Source organism: Onychostoma macrolepis, chromosome 07 (assembly GCF_012432095.1).
Source record: "Onychostoma macrolepis isolate SWU-2019 chromosome 07, ASM1243209v1, whole genome shotgun sequence".
Lineage (NCBI taxonomy): Eukaryota > Metazoa > Chordata > Actinopteri > Cypriniformes > Cyprinidae > Onychostoma > Onychostoma macrolepis.
The window spans coordinates 21,835,720-21,851,292 of NC_081161.1; the positions used below are offsets into that span (position 1 = coordinate 21,835,720).

General features: G+C 34.7%; 1 protein-coding gene across 1 annotated transcript in view; it reads right to left on the reverse strand.

The window, feature by feature from the left end:
- Positions 1-10,354, reverse strand: part of bean1 (brain expressed, associated with NEDD4, 1) — a 50,353-nt gene extending 39,999 nt beyond the window's left edge. The window contains exons 1-3 of the mRNA XM_058783182.1: positions 9,893-10,354; positions 9,018-9,098; positions 7,736-7,864 (exon numbers count right to left, since the gene is read on the reverse strand). Of these exons, the coding sequence (XP_058639165.1) occupies positions 7,736-7,864; positions 9,018-9,098; positions 9,893-9,920 (238 nt within the window). The 5' untranslated portion in view covers positions 9,921-10,354. The remainder of the gene's footprint in view (positions 1-7,735; positions 7,865-9,017; positions 9,099-9,892) is intronic.
- Between the last annotated feature and the right edge of the window lie 5,219 nt (positions 10,355-15,573).

Sequence of the window (15,573 nt, forward strand, 5' to 3'; positions counted from 1 at the left end):
ATACAGCACTCTGTAAACAGCCACACCTTTCAGTAATGACCTTCTGTGACTTACCCTCTTTGTGGAGGGTGTCAATGTTCGTCTTCTGGATCATTGCCAAGTCAGCAGTCTTCTCCATTATTGTGGTTTCAAAGAACAAGAGATACCCAGAATTTATACTGTAGGGATGGTCATTTATTCAAACTCAAATGTAAATATTCTAATGTTTTGAGATACTGATTTTTGACTTTCATGAGCTGTAAGCTCTAATCATTAAAATTAAAAGAAATAAACATTTGAAATATATCAGTCTGTGTGTAATGAATGAATATAATCTACAAGTTTCACTTTTATATTAGTGAAATAAATCAACTTTTTGATGATATTCTAATTATATGACCAGCACCTGTAATATATCCTCTGGAGGGATACATTTTAAATGTAGGTAATATAAAGGGTGTGATAGCAATGGCAAAAAAAGAACCACGCCCTGCCATGAACAGTATCCCAAATTTGCTGACTTTGAAGCCACACATTTAATTTTTGTTGACAAGTATATATATATATATATATTAATTTAAACATTTAACATTTATAATTACATCACCTTTAATAGCTGCATATACATGAAGAAGAACATTGTAAATTAATCATTTGATAGCGGAGAAACTTATTACTGTATCTAAAATAGTCTGCTGTAGTTTCCTCCAGCTATTGCACTGCAGTATGAATATAATTTAGTGTTTTTGCATAGCCAGTGTGTATGAGCCAAAGACATCTGCATCAGTCTGCTACGCTGTCAAGGGAGCTGTCAGACAGATTTGATAAATAGAGAAAGAGTACAGCAAGTCATTGTCAAAATCTTCCCGCTCGACTGTCTAATCCAAGAAGACTTTAAATGAGAGTGCAACTATCTGCTTTCATGTTTACTGCTACTGAACCTTATAATGAATCTGTGAGATGTTTGTAAAACCCCAACCTTTCAAAATATCATATGCAAAGAACAGTACTGCACTACACAGAGTGAATATTGTTTTTGCTATGTTTACAGTAGCATACTTCCATAAGTGCAGTATGTACACTGTATGTAAATGTTCTGCATGTATGCCCTAGTGAAAAATAAATATAGGCTACTACAATGTATTTGTAATACTATACTATAAATACATTTACAAATTCATGTGCTTAATAAAAATACCCTTCAATTGCACTTTTAGTTTACTAAACTGGTATACTTAAAGTCTATTAAACTGGAAAAAACTAATATACTGAAGTATATTTTGATTGTGCTAAAGTGGAACTATTGCAAGTATACTTCAGGTAAATATCTTGCATCTTTAAAGATCATACAATCTTCATCAATAGTGAAATTAAAATACATTTTGGGCTTAATATTATGTGCAATGTGTACAAGTAGTACTTCAAATAATGTTATATATATTATATCTGTAAGTTTCAAGCGATATGTCAACAAATATGTTAATAGATTTGAACTATACTTAGTATGAAATAAATGTATTTTAAATATATTAAATTTGTACTAGGGTGAAATACGTGGCTGAATGCCAAACTAAATGGCAAAATGTGTATTTCTTTCACAAATGATGGTACAATATAATACAATAATAATATAATGTTTTGTAAGATTTCACAAAAAGATACATTTTTTTAAATGCAAGATTACTTTATTTCCAGGAGTATATCAGGTATAAGAAATGTTGCATGATTATTCTCCTGCCTTTATGAGTTCCAAATGGCACTTTAAATTTAAAAACACAAAAGGCTCTTCCAATGAGTTTCAGTTGCCAGAGAGCCTAAAAATCCAGCACTTCTCAACTCAACTCGAATAGGGGTGATTGACTCACAGGTGTTGAGTTATAAAAAAAAAAGAAAAAAAGAAAAAAGATGACACTGGTTCCCTGGATTCTCATCTCTAAGACAGTTTCCCGTCATGGAAGGGCAACCATTTAAAGACACCATTGCCATGTCATTTAACCCAGTTTAAAGAGCACAGTGGCGATAAACCTGGGTGCTTTGGATACCACATATCCCAAGCAAGTTAAGCTAAGGGGGGATTAACAGTGGAGATCCGTATTATCTAGACCTCGAGGGTTTTAGTGGGTCAGGGGATGCAATAGCAGGACCCATTTCCACAGGATTTGGCAGCTTTGATCCCACTCTCACTGTTATGGATGGCAGGCTGAGCCCATGGGATGAGGCACTGGCCCTGTGGCTTAATCTAGTTTAAGTGGCACCCATGAACCACTTCAGCATGTCTCACTCAATCAACAAGCATCCACCCATTTCCCTTTTCAAACCTGAATAGAGATCGCCTAAAAACACAGAAAAAGATTATCAATTTAGGATAATAATACGGACTGCCAGGCACAGATGGAAAGCGCTGCAGGCTGGATTCATTGTGCTGCTGTTGAGTAATGCTGGATGCTGGAACTGCAGCTGTTGCTGAGATGCTACTCAAAGAGCACAGCTAAAAATGGGGCATCTTATTTTATTTTTTACACCTTTTTGTACGGTCCAATAAACTAAATATATATGACAATCTCTGATGTTTAAAATTACATGAACAATTATAAAAAGCACAGTATATTATGACTAACAATATCAGACAATATTAGCAAATGTTTACATCATCTATATCAGTCTGATTAATCCAACATTGAAAAACCGAATAATATTATGGCTTTTTTTCTTCATATATTTCTACGGAGCCCAGCGTGTGACATGTGGGACTAAATACATTCATTATGAACCCAAATTAAGAATTTAATCTCTCAAATTTTGTAAATCTTGGCCACTACGTAATAATTTATTTTCTTTCACATTTTTTTAGTGGCCATGATTTGCTAAAACAAGGGAATAACTATTAATTCATGGCCTAAAACAAAGGAATGAATGAATTAATGGCCACAATAAATATATGTTTGTCTTTATGTCTTGTATGGGGCTCAGGTCTTCTTTTCTGCTGTATCTAATAATGTTTCAATGCTTAATTCCACTTTAATCTGATAAAATTATAGACTTTTGGAAACATTATAGACATGAAAATAATTATTGGTCAAAATTTATTATACATTTGCAAGCTTGGTGCAGATCTATGCTAACTTCGTGAACTGCTTTATAAAATAAGAAGTGAATTAGTCCCAAAACAGTAGAAGGATTTTACAGCAATAACAATCTAAGGATCCAGCAGCAATGGTAAAAAAAAAAACTCATAAGCATTACCATCATGCTAACTCCCACTTCTTTCCTCTCACTGTCGTATAAAGCTCATATGCATATAGATTCAGGGCTCTTGCAAGGTTGCTTCTTTCCAAGAGTGAAATTGTTAGTCATGCCTGCATAAGGATGCAATCTTCCATCAATTTTTCAAAATTCATGCAGAAAATGGCTCGATTTTGCCTGATGGCTGGAGCTGGAGGATATGGTTTGATAAAATTGATGTGCACTAAAATATGAGCAGACCGCTTGAGTATTTAGAACAGTTTCAGGCTCATTTTCCATGCCAAGTGCTATTTGTCTAATGTCTCAAATTTTGTAGGAATAACAGTCGCCACAGAGAAAAGATAATATTTCAGAGAGAGCAAGATTACATTTTTAATAGGGACAGAATTCATAGCTTGTGCTATGAAAATATACAGTTAAATGCATCTAAGGATCACAAGTGAGTTAACTTTGACTGCACATTAATATCAGTAGAAGGGAGAGCAGTGATGGACTAATACTGTTTTAATGTGGACCACTGACATTGACAGCCGTGCAAAAGCAAGGATGTATGTCAGCGTGGGTACGCTTCCTCAGGGAGGGCTGTAATAAAGCTCATTCTGATAACCCAAAACTCAGAGCCGCCCGTTGCTCATCTAATTGGAAGCGTTTATGAGAGCAGCAGCAGGAGAGGCCTTCTCTCGCTCTGGAATTAAAATGCTAATGCACTTGAAACAAACAAAACAAAGCCTTTCTACATCTGGGATTTGCATGAACTTGAAAGTAGCCGTGAAAGTCAATACCAGAGGACAGCAAGTTTGAAGAAGGAACATTTAGCCAGCGTACGATATAGGACAGGAAGAGAAGCAACCATGCGTGAATCTAGGAACTGATGCAACAACAAAGGTAACATTTTCTACCACACTGAATCTTGCTTTCTCCTTGTCTTCGCTGCCGCTTCTTTTAGCCTCCCTCTGGGATGACTGTAGGAGGGCGAGTGTTTATGAGTGGGCTGTAGTAGCAATAATGGTGGATGTTGTCTGTGCCAATGATGCAGCGAGAGGTATGATGGGTGTGCTATTCCACACGCACAGCAGGGGCATCCCCAGTGGGCTAGAGCCAGCGTCACCAACCTGGCTGCAACACAAAGATCTAACCAGCTGAGACAGTGCCTGATGGAAGGTCACATCAGGAAGAGAGGAAATGGCAGCGCAGCAGGCAACCTGCTGATCAATACTAACGCTTTAATTGGGCAAAGTAATATGAAAATGAACCAGGTAATATACAGTATATAGAAAATATGGACCTGGAATGCTTTCTGATTGAGACGCACAAAATCAGCTATTATTAAGTGTTAACAAAATTCTTCAAACACACAACAAGGGATTGTGGGAAATAAAATTGTTTTGTTCTTCCAAATCTATACGGTATGAGTTTCTTACTATCAATTTCAAAATATAAAATATACAAAGAAAATAATAATATATATATTTTTCATATATTTGATATATATTGTTTTTCAGCAAGTATGTATTACATTGATCAAAAGTGACAGTAAGGTAAGTACATTTATAATGTTATACCGTACAAGATTTCTATTTAAAATAAATAAATTCATAATACATTGATAATAATAATAAACATTTCTTGAATACCAAATTAGCATATTAGAATGATTTCTGAAGGATCATGTGACACTGAAGACTGGAGTAATGATGCTGGAAATTCAGCTATCAAAGGAATGAATAACATTTTAAAATATATTAAAATAGAAAACAGTTCTTTGAAATTGTAATAACATTGTACAATATTACTGTTTTACTTTATCTTTGATCAAATAAATTAAGTCTTGGTGAGCATCCGAGACATCTTTCAAAAACACTGACAAATTACCAATGCCAAACTTTTAAGCGATAATGTAGGTGAATGAGAACTGAGGTTGTCATGCTACAACAAGGAAAGAAGGCAGTATAAAAAATAATCATAAAAGTGGTCCATAAGATTTGATGATGAAGCTTTTCAGTGAATAACACCCTGCATAAAGTCAGTTCTTCATACATGTCTTTTTTTTACTTCAGAAGAACTGGAATATAATGCACAAGTTGCATGGACTACTTTTATGATCTTTTATAGTGCTTCTTTGTCCTTTGGTCCTTGACAGCCAAAACGATGTAGCCTTTTATCGGTATTTATTTCTTGCTATTTTCTTCCTCTGTGCGGGCTGGAAGCCAGGGAAAAAGCTTGCTGCAGGGACCACAGGGCTACCGTGACATTTAAAGTGTTGGATAGATGAGCAATGTATCATGTATTAGAGTGAATTGAGGGGAGTGACTAGAAAGCACTACTTTATGTGAGTGCAGTTTTAAGGACACAGAGTCCTGCTACCTGCAGGCTTCTGCATTGTACATCAGATTTTAATGTCTGGGGAATGAAGCAGGGCACATACATATAATACATTTCAATATTTTAAGTGATCTAACTGTAAGGTACAACAGGTTCTCTTCATACACACACCACTACCTCATGAAAATTCACTCTGAAAGAGTCTGACAATACTAATGATGAAAAACATCCATGTTAATGAATTCATGCTGTTCAATGAATACATGCATTCATACATTTCAATAAAAATTGCTTATATTTCAATATAATCTTATCCACTGCAGTATATGGTTTGTCACAGAGCATCATTCCCTACTTATTTCTGTGCATATTTCCTAACAAACACAACGCAACAACAAACAAGATGCAACAATTTCCAAAGAAAGACAATTTTCAAAGAGTGCATTAGTGACTGCCCACATTTTCCAGAGAGATTAAAAAATTATAAAAAAAAGCTATGAGGAGAATCTCCCATCACAGTTTCTTATATTTGAAGCAAAAAGATTTTGAACCCTTTTTATTCTTTTATTCCATGGTTTCCATAAACCGCCACTTGAAAACTGTCATTTTCTGCCACCAGATAGGCTCCGCCCACAAAAACGTCATCACTGTTTGCAAACGCCAAATTGGTCTATATTCACTGCCGTTCAAAAGTTTGGGATTAGTCTTTTTTCTTTTTTTTTGAAGAATTTAAAGAAATGAATACTTCTATTTAGCATGGATGTGTTAAATTGGTAAAAAGTGACAGCAAATACATACTGTTAGAAAAGATTTCTATTTTGAATATGTTGTTCTTTTCTACTTTTTATTCATCAAAGACTCCTGAAAAAAGTATCACAGGTTCCAAAACTTTACATCACAGGAATAAATTATATTTTTAAAGTATAATAAAGTGTAGTAAAATAGGAAACTGTTGTTTTAAATTATAATAGTATTTAACAATATTACTGTTTTTTTACATTTGCTAACCGTGACTCTCTGATTGGTGATATTTTTGTACAGCAGCATGTGTAATGTAGTTTTTCACAACAAATTCAGCTTTTAAACATGATTATTTAAAAAAAAAAGAAAGAAATAATGCGAACTGTACAGCATATACCATCAATTAACAGTAGGTTTGTCTTTATAGGTTTATTTAAGGTTGTTCAAGTTTCTCATTTTGTGAGTTTAAACAAAATGCAATCGCCATGCTACATGTCGAAAGTCTTGTGACGTCATAAGTTTAAGTGGATACAATTTCCTGTCTGTAAACAGTTTAGCCAAAGGTCAGTCCGAATTAGCAATGCCCTAAATGCGCTATGGCTGAGGGGGCTGCCTGTTTTACAAAGGTGTTTAAAAGAAGACGGAGGCCTCTTAGCGAACAAGATTATATGTCAGTGAAAAAACAGTAACATAATCACAAGCATTGCCTTAGGTTTCACAGTACTGGTCTTGTATAATAATTACAGCAATAACAAAAGATGAGATTCTGATTAAAAATTTGCAAGGAAAAGAAGTAACTGCGGTCCCCTGGGCACGTATTAACATTCAGAAACCATTTTACTCATATTGAATGGACCAGCAAAACTAATTTCTTATTGGATTTGTTTGCACAGGGTAGGGTAGAGAACTATCCCTGATGGCTGATAACCTGCCTTTATGTAATTTAGCGAGGAGATGTATCTCAGTCAGATATAAGTATGAAAACATTTAAATTCTCATTCTTTGATGACATTTCTGGCACTCTCTGCGTGGTAGTTTACATGATTTATAGTTTGTTGTGCTGTAACTTTGAGCTCGTTTAGGCTGCCAGGCAAAGTGAGGAGAAAAAGGGTTCCCTTTCAAACAACTCAGTGTCAAGATAGCCCAGTTGAATCACAACTTGGAGCCACGTTGCCATGGTTTCTGTCTCGACCCCCAACTAGCTGTCTACAGTTTGGTTTGTTTGTTTATTCCTCAGGATAAAACTGGTATCAACATTACAAGTGTGTGAAACCTCTGTTCTATAAATCTGCATAAAATTGTGGTCTATGACTCCATGATGTACTTGTAACTCACAAGCAATGGGTGAGATACAAATGGACTGGAAGAGACAGTAAAGGATGACAGACATCTCCACTCTCTGAAAACATTGCAAATTTACAGAATACTGAAAATTGGACATTTTGCTTACCTGAACAAATCAGTTTCATCAACATGTACTCCCTGCCACAGTCTTTCCTATAGTAACATCTTAATCGATCCACCAAGCAGGTTCCAATTCTGACCTTCTCCTTTTTGCAAAGAAGGATGATGTTCTCATCTGCAGGAATGAGAGAGAGATCAAAGGAGAGAAAGAGTAAGAAAGTGACAGCCACCCAGATGTGGATACATCTCACCCAGTGACCACCCACCTTATTTCAATCCTACGACCACAGACTCTTCATATTATTTATGACAAGGTCATCATTCCAAGCCAAAACACATCAAGTCAGTTTTGAGGACATTTATCCAGACTGGTACACCAGTTAACCATCTTTGACACTTCAGCTTGTGTACTAAAGCACCTCACAAGTCGTATTTACTACTGGGAAATTCTGAGATAATTTTGATACCAGAGTTTCCGAGTTAAACATGGTGGAGGGGACAACCATTTCTGCAGCCAATGCTATTCTTTGTTAGTTTTTCCCACATCAACTACATCACTTTGTCTTATTGCTAAAGTTTATAGGCTATATATGAACGATCATTTGAAGCATACTGTAAATTTTATAAACAGTGAAATAAGCATGTATTTATACAGTATGATTATCAACCAATCGGATGCTACATTTTATTTTTTCCCGACAACAATGCACTTGAATCTCGTAATCACGAAAGGGGGAAAAAGGAATTTTTTGATAGCATGTGAAGGCAGCATTAGTCTGACTACAAGACAAACACATATTTTCAGATTTGAAAGATTATACGTTTTATTTTTGTATTTTCTGCAAGTTGATAATGAGAAAATCTGAATTGAGTTGTAAAGGGTTTGACTGATCCGCTTGATTATGAAAAGTGTTATTTAACAAGTGCAAAGAACAGCATCTTTACATCTACAACTTACTAATTAAGTCAATACTCTGGGTTATTTATTTTATGTAACGTAGCATAATTTACCAGGGCTCATTAGCCAGGCTACTGGTGACATATTTACTTTTTGACCATATTAAATACTTTTCAAAAACAACACAACTGTAGAATGAAAATGGAATTTAAACTTTAAACTTATTCTTGTTTTCTTGTTCTGGCTAACATTAACTAGGATTTTCATGAACACAACATGAGGATTAAAATGGAACATCATCTAATAATCTAATGGCATACATAAAGTGCACTAACATCCAGATAACCTAAAGAAAATCTCTGCCTAATTATTCAGTACACACAAGTGTATTTGAGAAAACATGCAAACAAACAAAACAAAAAGTACTCACATGTTTTGGTGTAATTCTTGCCACCCTTGATTATATCTGAAGAAGCGAAATCAAGATGACAGTGCAGGAGTAGAACTAGAACTGAAAAAAAAATGGGACAGAGAGAGAAAGCAAGAGGGGACAATTGCTTCATATCATTAAAATGAATTGTTTTATTTTAATTCTACATCCCTGCTTGCAGGGTTGATGCTGATCTCATGGGATCTTGGTATCTCAGGTGTGTGTGCAGGTGCATTCGTTCAGAGTCGAGGGAGACCAACTGACAACAAGCTACCATGCAAACTAGCTAATAACTCAACAAAATATGAGTGCTACACACAGTGACCTTTATGTTCCTATTACATTATTAAGTTATGAAAATTCACAACTCACAGACAGACAGACAGACAGACAGACAGATAGATAGATAGATAGATAGATAGATAGATAGATAGATAGATAGATAGACTCAAAAGCACTACACACAATAATTTGAACTTTTAATTTAAATACTAATAAAGGTTTGTTTTTTAAGATAAAACAACCAGTTGTAAAGCTATTAAACCAGTTTGGGCATATTAAGTGAAATAACAAAAGGTTATTTACTAAAGATTTACGAAGATTTACTAAAAATAACTAAAAACATGCATATGTTTGCTACCATTAAAATACTTTGATTTGTGTATCCTAACGTAATCAGTTGATTCAGTCTTTTAATATATTGACGAAACAGTTAATTGTGTTCCACATTTAGCAAGTTTTAGGTTACCTGACAAAATATTTTAGTGTCTATTTCAGCGTAAACAGACCAGAGTCTGAAGAACAGGGTAAAGCGAGAACATTTTGTGGAGACCGTATGACTTTAAAGTAAGGAACAGGTGAAGTAACCTACTTACCCGCTCGCAGAGAAGAAAATAGCCCCATGCAACTTGAACGTCAGTGTTTCTCGGATTGCTCTAAAAAGCCCATATGGACTCAGAGCTGCAGCTGAATTTTTCTCTGCTAACCTCCTCAGACATGTTTAACCACAATCCTGCAAATTCAGCTCCTCGACATGTCTTGCGCGGTCGTGTTGTCTATGCATGCATGTGCCACCGATCACAGACGGCTACATCAAATCATCTGACAGAGCTGCGCAAACGCCGCTTCACTCCGAATCCAAAACGATTTCTTACTTGATCACAGCACTTTCATTACAGTGACTGTAAAAAATCACAGCAAATAACTGATGTATCTGTATCCTTGCCACCTCATGGCTGAGTCTCCCGGCACTTCATAAGGCTTCTGAATAAAGAAATGAGGGCAGGTGATGCTGTGCCATTATACAGATAGAGAGAGAGAGAGAGAGAGAGAGAGAACACTGCACTCACGACAGACGAATAGTAGCCTACTGGGAGAGTAAATATATTTCAGCATAAATAGATATAAAAAGAGAAAAAAAATCATAACCTTATAGTTAATACTTTGTACAGTAAAATGCCATTAAATAAATTGAACAACTGTCATCAGCCTAAGCACATGCAAGGTAGCCTAACTCTCAAAACGCTGTAACATGGATCTTTCTAAATTCCAACATAACAGAACGTTAAACACCATCTTCTTTCTTATTTTGTTCAAAAACACATACAGTGCCTTGTTTTTCAACATTACTTTTACTCTTCCCACCCAGTCACATGCAACACATGCTGAGAATTAGAAATCCTCTGGCCATAATGGCAATAAAACCTATTCAATTTCAACAGCATAGAGGCCTACATGACATCTCTTCCCTCGTTTTAGTTAAACCGTGGCCACAATTCAAATAAATTAACATGACCACAAGTTGTGGACAAAAATAGCCACACTGTCTATTATTAATTTTTTCCACGTCATGTGCTGGACTCCATACAACGCAACTTGTGAATAAACACTGCTATACACATTATTTCCAAACAAATTGCACACAATTCAATTATGACAAAATGTTCAAGACTTGTGCTGCTTATTTCAGTTACATAATTTGAAAAGAAAAGCAGAAATGACAGAAATATAACATGCTGTTTTTTTGTTTTGTTTTGTTTGTTTTACACTATTGCCATTAAGTAAAAAGCCATAATTACATAACACATCTGAAAAATCAGTTATACATTAACCAACTACTTGTGACTGTATAAACAACAATGGATGGCAGGTATTAGATGGTCATGGCTGGCACTTGACATGAATGTGATGTATGAATGTGAAAGAGCTTCAAATGGGATTTTAGTACCCAGAGGAAAGAGGAAAGACAACATACTGTACTGTGTGATCTGATACAACAGTGGCTGTATAGCTGTCAGTATAACTTTACTGTGGCTTACATGCAACTCAGGAAAGCCCCTTCACTTTACTTGTCTTTTTGCAGCTGTTAAATCTCAGAGGAGGTATAGTACAGCAGGTCAGCATTTTCTAAGTGCAAGTGTGAATCACTTTCTCACACTAGTACAAGATCACACCTTTGGGATTTGAGAATGCAACAGCTCAGCAGATATAAATGGGAACAGAATGTGCATAAGCCATTAGATGAATTGCCATTGCTTGTTTCAAATCTCAACAGCCCCTCACTTTTGGCATGAGCCGTGCTGCACCATACATCACTTGCTTTGCATGATTTACTGAAAATACATCTGTTATTATTACAACAAGTCTCTATTATTATCATACTTAAAATTTATAAGCATTTTATAAAGTTCTGCATATTTGTATTTCAGAGCTGTATGTAGGCTATTTGTGGTCACTTTGGCCACACACATAGTGCAAAAAAAAACAAAAAAGCACAAAATTATAAATAATTTTGATGGTTATCACGATGTTACTGATTGCAATTTCCAGAGTGGCTTCTGTATTTTCTAGTACAGTGGTTTTCAGTACTGGCTGTTGACCCACAGAACTGCACATTTATGTCTCTCTTATCTGACAGACTCAGTTCAGTTCACGGAGATCTCACTCACCTACCAAGCCGATGATCAAAATCAGGTGTATTAAATAAGGAAAACATGTCAAATGTGCAGTGCTGTGGGTCCCCAGAATCAGGGTTGAAATCCACAGTTTTAGGGCAGCCACTTTCAAATTGCATGTATGCATAGTGGGAATAATGGTCTGCTTTGAGTGTGAGAATGGTTCTCAGTTTCAGTAAACCAGCTGTTTAGTTGGTATACATAATTTGTATTTAAATATTTGTCGCATGATGAACCACAAGTGCATTTACAAACTCAGAAGACACGGATTTGAATTAGGCTGAAGAGTTTTTCTGAAGATTCTTTTAAGGCTAATTTACACTGTCACTGGATCACAGTACATCACTTGTCAGAAATTCCAAGATTTGACAAACGGCGATTCAACATGTTAAATTAGCAAAAATGACTGACCAGTGCAACAGATGCCAACAACATACACACTGTCTGTGTCTGTCGATGCAGTGTTCTATTTCTATCTACTAGCTGTTCTTTCCTTTTTTTATCTCTCACTATTAGCAAATTACTTATGTATTGGCCATTTATTAGTAGTATAAAGCACATATTAATGCCTTATTCTGTATGATTGTATTTTAAATCCCTTAATCCAAACCCATACCTAAATTTAACAACTTTACGAACTATCAATAAGCAGGAGTTAGGAGTTTATTGAGGGAAACCTCCTTCTTAATAGTGAATATGTTCCCGATTCTAAAGTGTTACCAAAAAAAAAAATTGTATTATTTAAATATTTATTTCTGTTCTATTCTGTTTTCTTTTTATTTATTAAAAAACAACAACAACAAAAAATGTACCCTTTAACACTAGTGTTTTCTATTTTTACTATTCAACAGATGTTTACTTTATTTTAGGGTCTCTTAATTAGTTGCTTATTAGCATGCATATTACTAGAATATTAGCTATTTATTAGTAGTTATTAAGCACATATTAATGCCTTATTCTACATGACCTTATTCTACATCCCTAATCCTACCCAATACCTAAACTTAACAACTACCTTACTAACTATTAATAAGCAGAAAATAAGGAATTTATTGAGGGAAAAGTCGTAGTTTAATAGTGAATTAGTTTTCCCTATTCTAAAGTTTATTGTAAAATAAATAATAATAATAACTTGCTATGTGTACTGCATACTGATTTAAGCATCACAGCGCTTATATATTATTGCTCTTCTGAGAAGTCAAAAGTGTCCCACATTGCCCCAATTCACTCTAATAGGCTACAGTGACAAGGACATTAAAATGTTTGCCTTATGTGCTCATTTACACTTTTTTTCTTTTTTTCCCTACGTTTCTGGTTGCTATGGGTTGTATAATACATGAAGTATGACTCAATATGGTAGGCTATAAAGGGCTTGGAGAGGGTGATGAGGTCTCAGTGACTACACATTAAAAAAATAAAAGTTCTTTATCAATCTTTCCTTTAAAATCAATGGAACCTTTCCACTGCCCAAAAGGTTCTTTATAATTATTCTTTTAAGAACTATTCACTGAAACATTCGTTGGGGAACCCCAAATGGTTCCTATATATTGCTGTGAAAAGCCTCTTTTTGAACCTTTATTTTTAAGTGCGCAGCTGACAAGTGTATATTTCTGCTTCAGTTTCCCAGTATTGCTGTTACTGCTACTAAAAAGACCAAAGATCATGATCCACATGTACACAAGAGACAGATAGACACATATCCACAGATAGACACAGGTGTCCCCCGGTGTGTCTGTGCGAAAGAGAGTGTGCAACATGTACATGACATAAGCCAAGGAAGACATCTGATTGAACTCTCTGTGAGGGCATTAGAGTGGAAGGTACATTGTGGCTTGCTGAGAGAGGGAGAGGGAGGGAGGGAGAGAGAATGTGACAGGGACAAGTGTTTCTGAATGAGCTTATATAACATTCCTGTGCTCGAATCTTTAGTGGAGCCAATCTACATTTTTCCATTATTGTAAGAAAAGGTGTGTTCATTAAAAATAAACTCTGAGTGAAAGAGAAGATATATGAAGGTTAAAAAAGGTGAAGGGATTTCCTTGGGTTTGCTGACCTTTACAAATCCTCACTTTACCTTCTCATTTCTCTGCTTCTTCAAGGCATTAAATAGAATCCATTTCTATTCCAAGGTCATTTATCTGTGTGTATGAAATGGAGGAGACAAGGGCAGATGGAACATACGTGTACTGTAAATGAGAGAGTGTACCTCTATTTTGTTAGCACTTATCAAGTATACTTCTTCGTTCTGCTGTTTGAAAGAAGTCTCTTATGCTCACCAAGTTTGTATTTAGAAGTACACTAAACAGTAATATTGTGCTTTCTACTTTAATATATTGTAAAAATATAATTTATTCCTGTGATGGCAAAGTTGCATTTTAACAAGCACTCTTCAGTGTCACATGACCCTTCAGAAATTATTCTAATATGCTGATTTGGTGCGAATTTCTCATTCTTATTGATATTGAAAACAGTTGTGCTGTTTAACTATTATTATTATTATTATTATTATTATCATCATCATCATCATCATAATGATTATCATTATTATTATTATTATTTGTGAAGATCATAGTAAGAAAGGTAAATAGAAATAATAGAAAGGTAAAAATAACAGCATTTATTTGAAATAGGAATACAACATATTTTGAAACAATATAAATGTCTTTACTGTCATGTTTGATCAATCTAATGCATCCTAATAAAAATATACATTATTTAAAATACAAATAAATTAATAAAACTAAACATTTTACTGACCTAAACCTTTTCAACAATCCTGAATCTGCACGTAAGTAAAACTGTAAGAAGCAAAAGAAAATTTCATGCCTTAATGTATTTTCAGATTTTTGTTTCCCTGAAATCTAAATATATGTGACCCTGGACCTTAAGTCGCTGGGGTATATTTGTAGCAATAGCCAAAAATACATTGTATGGGTCAAAATTATCCATTTTTATTTTATGCCAAAAATCATTACGATATTAAGTAAAGATCATGTTCCATGAAGATATTTTGTAAATTTCTTACCGTAAATATATCAAAACTTAATTTTTGATTAGTAATACGGATTGCTAAGAACTTAATTTGGACAACTTTAAAGGCGATTTTCTCAATATTTAGATTTTTTTGCACCCTCAGATTCCAGATTTTCAAATAGTTGTATCTCAGCCAAATATGGTCCTATGCTAACAAACCATACATCAATGGAAAGCTGAAAAAAAAAATTTATTCAGCTTTCAAATGATGTATAAATCTCAATTTCGAAAAATTGACACTTAAGACTGGTTTTGTGGTCCAGGGTCACATATGGCTGCAGATCACAAATCTTCACCAAATAAAAAAAATATGGCAATGTAAAAAGAGTCATGATGCTCTTTTTTTTTTTTTTTTTGTCAAGCTGTTCAAAACAGGCCAGTCTTCATCGTCCCTTCACTGTATGATATTGTGCTGTCCTCTTGTGTTCACGTTGTCAAATTACAATTTATGTGAAGATTTATTTCTCATTACGAATCCTCTTTTCTTTTTTTTTTTAAATAATAAAGCGATCGATAAATGATTAAATATATATTGCCTTCATATATTTGATCATATCTGTAAAAGCTAC